Source organism: Clarias gariepinus, chromosome 22 (assembly GCF_024256425.1).
Source record: "Clarias gariepinus isolate MV-2021 ecotype Netherlands chromosome 22, CGAR_prim_01v2, whole genome shotgun sequence".
NCBI lineage: Eukaryota > Metazoa > Chordata > Actinopteri > Siluriformes > Clariidae > Clarias > Clarias gariepinus.
In genome coordinates, this window is record NC_071121.1 from 335,001 (window position 1) to 341,586 (window position 6,586).

Genomic DNA, 6,586 nt, shown 5'->3' on the forward strand with positions numbered 1-6,586 from the left:
CATGTTTGCTGTCAGTGTATATCCACAGCTCGAACATGACATGACCTCCAGTGCTCGCTTGGGTTTCAATCTGTCGTAATGAATCTGTGAGTGTGGATGTGAGGTGAAGGACGTGTTTGCCAGGCAGATAAACATCTGAGAGAGGTTTGGGTGCATCAGGATTTCACACTTCAGTTTGATTAAAGCTCCGGGTTCCTAAGAGGTGCAACAGATAAGCGTTCATCCAAAAGTCAGGTGACCACATCAAGTCTAGATCTTGGTGATGCCACAGCCATGTGTAGTGAGACAGAGAGCGTAATTGGACCTGCTGTCTGAGTGGGAGGAGCATACTTTGTCTCCTGTCGTGGAATTGGTCAATGGTGGGAGTCTGAGTATGTGGAAGAGGGCAGATAATGCTTTCCTCGTGGTGTGTGAAGCCGTCTCGGAGAAAGCACGTGTTAGATGTCACTGTCCTTCGTGGTAGCTGTCACATGACAGGGAGGAGCTGGGGGAACTGACCAAGACTAAATCAGGAACTGAATCAGGGGCTAAATTGGGGAATGAAAGGAACCTTAGAGCTCTAAACTTAAACCTGAACAGAGAAGTGAGTGAACGAGTTTTTCTGTTTATTCTTCACGGAGGGTTTTAATTTTATTTATTGGTTCTTTGACACACACACACTGTTCTTTATGTTTTGAACAGAACCCTGGTGTGGTGTGTTCTTCCTCTCAGTACATTTCTTTACAAGAGCACTCTCGAGGAATCACACTCAGCTTTGAGGAGACTGAGATCTCCCTCCACTTCCAGGTGACCTCCAGGCCAGAAAATATGCAACAGAAACACATTTATGGTGTCACATTATTAAAAGCCACACTCGTTAAAAAGCCTCGGACTGGCCTTTTTCTCCGAATTCTACAAGTGAATTATTCCCAAACTCACTCATTACACACACTCGAAACACGCTAATTAGTGTTGAAACGCGCATTAGAAGCTGCGTGCATCCCCATGTTTACACCCGATCTATATGCACTTAAGACTTTGGAGGCGTTTGATACGGTAAAACATCACTGTTTCTTTTTTATCCTACAGGTGGCGCTCTAAACTATTTACACACTTTTATTCCGTGTGGTAGGAGTGAATTATTCGCTAAGGTTGTTTAAAACGAATAATGATGGCGGATGACGGAGAGACGCGCTGCTCAGTAACGATGTAGTTTTGTGTTTCATGTGAAGTTAAATGTTAAACTCTTGTATTTGAAGTTAGTTTGTAGAGTTTAAACGCTGCTTCTGTTCCTTAAGTGAGAAAACTCGTGTTATAAGGAACGAGCTACATTTAATTACTCATGTTAAATTCATTTGTGAAGCTGCAGGATAAAATAAGATAAGGTCTAAAACTTTGGAGTTCTGATTTCAGTTGTTTTAAAAGTTCAGGATCTTAAAATTGCAAAAAAATTAAAATATCTAAATCAAATCGGTATGTTTATAAATTAATGCTCCTTACAGAATCGCAATATTAATGGAATCGGCACCGCGGTATCTTTATAATATCCATGTCTCGTGATATTATACTGCTGATTCCTGTCTCTGATTATCTATTTAATTATCTAATCTTTTTGGTCTAATCTGCTGCGCCGCGTGCTCTGTGCTCAGACGATGGTTGTGCTAATAAAAGAGGTTCAGATTTTCAGTCCGACGCACGAGTAAGAGTTCTTCTTGATTCCGAGCCAGGAGACGGACCCATAGGTGTGAAGTGACTCTGTGAGTCAGGTGAGTCGGAGCTATGGAGTCAGAGGCGGTGAGGTTCTACATCAGCCTGGTTGAACATTTTGCACGACTCTGGTGTGAAGTGCGTCTCGGGTACAGAGTTTCTCTTAGAGAACAAACAGCTCAGTGTTGGCCGGAGGACGGCTGCCGGCGTGATGAGTTTGGCACGGCGCTTATCTGAGCTCTGACTCTGCACTCAACAGCGGCTCTGTTCTCCGCCTGCGCTCGGACTTTATACAGAACCCAAACCTTGCTGCTGCTCGGCGCTCCGGCCCGCGTGTTTAACATTCCTCTGGTGTTCCTCAAAGACAAGGCCAAGTAAAGCCCTAAATAAACACACACAAATACATATTTTAATGTGGTGTGTGTACCTACGTGCATGTGTGTGTGTGTGTGTCTGCCATCACTGGAGTGTATTCAGGTGCTTCATGTCTGTGTGTTGCTGACAGATTTATTATCTGTGTATCACAGCGTGATGATTGTCAGCTCACGAGTTCACGTCTGCAGATTCTCCACTGACCCTCTGGGTGTTAAACTCACACCGTCACACTGAAACATCCAGACAAGCGAGTGTACTTGGTAATATAGTGAAGATTTGTGTAAGGAGTCTCCAGTGCGAGGAGTCTCCAGGATGGAGGAGTTTCCCAGTCACATGACACGCTGCATGTTTTAGAAAGACGGGTGAGACAGCGAGTGTTTATAGCGGCTGTAACATCAGAGACAACACGAACTCACTTTAAACAGGAACAGATATACAGTACCTCACTCTGATATACAGTACCTCACTCAGATATACAGTACCTCACTCTGTATATCACTCTCGGACTCTCTGTACGTCACTCTCAGATGTACAGTACCTCACTCTTTAACAGGTAAAATTCTCATTGATTCATTGATGTGGTTTAAAAAAAATTAAATACTTTAAGACGCTTTAAGCTCCTAAATCCATTTTAATTGTCGCAAAGCAGCTTTACACCATCAAAAGAATTATTTAAGTGTGTATGAGATGTGAGTGTGTGTGTGTGTGTGTGTGTGTGTGTGTGTGTGTGTATGAGATGTGAGTGTGTGTGAATCAGAATGATCAGATCGTCCCTGATGAACGAGCCGAGGGCGACGGTGCTGAGGGAAAAACTCCCTGAGATGGTAATAGGAAGAAACCTTGAGAGGAACCAGACTCAACAGGGAACCCATCCTCATCTGGGTGATAACAGATAGCAGGGATTGATCTGCACTCATACTGTGTGTTAGGAGAAGGTCGAGAAGTGAGAGCTCCTTTTTCAGTAGGATGGACACACACTGCCCCGCCCGAACACACACACTCTCCCTCAACTCTACTCCAATTACCTATAAACCCCAGATAGTTTTCAGAGCCCCGCCCCCCCCCCCCCCCCATCATGTGTGAGTGTGTGTTTTAACATGAATATAAGTTTTATACTTTCTGCTCAGTTTATAACACACACACACACACACACACACACACACCTTATTTACATAATGAAACATTCTCTGTGCCCAATAAAATGCTGTCATTAACTGTGTAATTAGTGTGTGTGTGTGTGTGTGTGTGTGTGTGTGTGTGGATTACAGCTGGTCTTATGGAATGTGTTGAAACATGGGCTTAGTGCGGGTTTATTGATCAAGCAGCATGAGGTCACACACACACACACACACACACACACAAGACCACATACTAATCATGTATTTAATATTTTTCAGACCTGTGCAAAAAAAAAAACATTTAAAAGTGGGCATGAGTTGTTTTGTTTAAATATCAGTTCTCTCTGAGCAGTGTGTGTGTGTGTGTGTGTGTGTGTACATTTAGTTCCTTAAAGTGGGCGTGTCCCACAGCGCAGGTTGTTTATGAGGTGTGATGTGATCATCAATTATTAAATAAATTATTAAATTATGGAAAATCACCACACTGTAACTCATAAATATGCACATCTGGGAGATTGGTGGCCTGGGGTGGAGGTCGTGACCCCGAGGGAGTGCTGCAGTCACACACTCTGGTGTGGGGTTCTACAGAGAACCGATAAAGAACACGTACAGGTTTTAATCGTCACAGGAGAGAGAAACTAACGAAGACGGCTTTAGTGAGTAATCACTTACTGACCTGATGTGTGTGTGTGTGTGTGTGTGTGTGTGTGTGTTGTCCTGCCAGGTTCTCGAGGTCAGACGAGTTGTCCCGTCACAGACGCTCACACTCCGGAGTGAAACCGTATCAGTGCCACGTCTGTGAGAAGAAATTCGCCCGGAGCGATCACCTGTCCAAACACGTCAAAGTCCACCGCTTTCCCCGAAACAGCAGGACGACGCGCTCTACACACTGACCTCACATAACCCTGTCTCTCTCTCACACACACACACACACACACACACAGATGAGGAGGCGCTCTCCGTGGTGGTGCTGGGATATTTATTGGTGATGAACTGCAGCGTGTCACGTGACACATCGTGATCGTCTCCTGTACAGAAGATATTTCTTCATGTTATTTTAACAGTTTATCAGTTTTATTTTGAAGAGGAGCTCGAACGCAGCAGCACTCACGATCGTTATAACGCATAAGAACTTTCCCATGATGCAGTTCTGCAGAACAAACGTTCATCTCAGCTACTGATCGTAATCAGGACTGTCGTTATGGTATGAGCTACGTGCAGCGAACCGCTGTGGAAGTGGGCGGAGCTTCTGAGGACAGGTGTGACTGAGACGCGGGGATCGGAACGATTGTTATAATTTAATCAAAAACTTAACCAAACCACACTTACACAAACAAGCTGTGTGTGTGTGTGTGTGTGTGTGTGTGTGTGTAAAATATTATACAGAAGATGAAACAGTTTTGATGCAGCAACTCAAATGAGGTCAGGGGTGCCAAAACTTTAATCTTTACTGACCATACAGCACAAGTTTAACATCTGTTAATCTTAAAATAAACACAAGGATACAGCACACACACACACACACACACACACACACTTTTCTGACTGATTCCCTTCATGTTATACAGCCGCTGTCTCACAGCCTGTAAATAATAATATTATAATAAAATATCAGAAATAAATTTGAATGAACTTATAAACATATGAGATCCTAAAGGTCTGGAGACACGACGCTGCTGGATTCACTTTATTATAATCAGGACAACACTGACCAATCCGTGAGCTCGCCGTTAGCTCCGCCCACAACTCGGTTGCGCTGTGGGATTGTGGGTAATTAATCCAGACGGGCTGTCTGGTGTACAACGCTGTTTAAAAACTGTGACTAAGTTTGAAACGGTTTGTGAGGAAACGAGTTATTAATGAGTTGTGATGAGAGGACAGGGTGTGTGTAACCCTGTAACCCGTCTCACACACACACACACACACACACACACATCACAGCTAATGTGTGAAGCAGCTCACCGTCTCCTCAGTATTAATGTTTCTTTTCAGTAAATTCTTCATTTTATGTTTAAATCGTACATTTTCTAGATTTTTGTTCATGTCTTTGTTTTTGTGAAAATGTGGCCGAGCCTTCATCACGGGTTCTTCCTCCTCATCAGGGCCAATGCCTTAATCATACACTCTGATCTGTGAATGTGTGTGTGTGTGTGTGTGTGAGAGAGATGTTTCAGTCACAGGGTTCTGGTTCTGGTTCTACAGAGCCGTGTGCCGTTGCAAGCGAGGCCTCAGACGCACCTGCACGGTTCAGAGAGGACGCTCTCAGTGGGAACCCGGGCCGCGGTCACAGCTGGACTAACCATACGATCCGGCACCCTGAGGGTCCGGTACTCGCCTGCTGTGAGACACGCTGCTAACGGAGAACTTCACTGAACTGTTCTCGAGCATCTCTGTGCCAAAGTTAAACCCAGGACTCTATAGAACACTTACAACAGCTGGTTTATCTCGTGAAAGCGCAGACACACAGCTCAGGAACTTCTCTCACTGCAGACGGTACCAGAACCTCAAGTGTGTTCCAGCTCAGGTCCGGGTGTAGGCTTTAGGACTACGTTAGGTTCATTGTGTAAACCGTACAGTGACACGACGACTCACTGAAAAATCTTTCTCAAAATGCTTGAAAATGAGCTCGGTACCTGAGTACCCTTAGGTCCGGTCCGGACCACTTTTTGGTTCTCTACATCAAGTCAGCACAGGGAGCCAAAACTTTTACATTCCCCCTGACGGATGTGAAACATTTCTGAAGCGATGATGATTTTATTTTATCTCAGTAATAAATGTATGTACATTAACACACACACACACACACACACAGAACCGAGCTTTATCAGAAACACACTCAGCTCTGATAGTGTACATGTTCACAATAATAATGTAAACAGTGTAAATAATAGCAAGTAATAATGTATATTATATATAAATAAATATATATTTTCTTCTTGTGTATATTTACAAATAAAAAGGAAAAGTCTTTGAAGTTGAGTCATTTTGATGTGAAATGTGAGTCATCGCTCATCTCTTTACACACTGTAAACTTTACACTGCACTCTAACTTTACAGTTAACAACATGCTAGGTCAAAGGTCATGAGGCTGCGTTCACACGGGTCACGTGATCAAACTGGAATAATTCACTGGAGATGTTTCTGAAACACTCGAGATGATAATTGTGTTAATGATAAACATCTTAGCAAGTCGTCTGTACAGTAGGTTGACTCCGCCCAGCCTGCCTTGATTGACAGATGACATTATCGCTAAATCAGCCACTGGAAAAAACAGTGTTGTAAAATAAAAGCATGAAAATAAACATTTGATATAAACTACTGGAATTAAATAAAAGGCTCTTCAGTGTTGTGGGAAAACGATCAGGATGAGTTAATATTCTATAATAATCAGCAGATGTTTAATGCAG

General features: G+C 43.4%; 1 protein-coding gene across 1 annotated transcript in view; it reads left to right on the plus strand.

Moving 5' to 3' along the window:
- klf15 (Kruppel-like factor 15) overlaps positions 1-6,132 on the plus strand; it is a 9,399-nt gene extending 3,267 nt beyond the window's left edge. The window contains exon 3 of the mRNA XM_053482023.1: positions 3,904-6,132. Within this exon, the coding sequence (XP_053337998.1) occupies positions 3,904-4,072 (169 nt within the window). The 3' untranslated portion in view covers positions 4,073-6,132. The remainder of the gene's footprint in view (positions 1-3,903) is intronic.
- Positions 6,133-6,586: the final 454 nt, after the last annotated feature.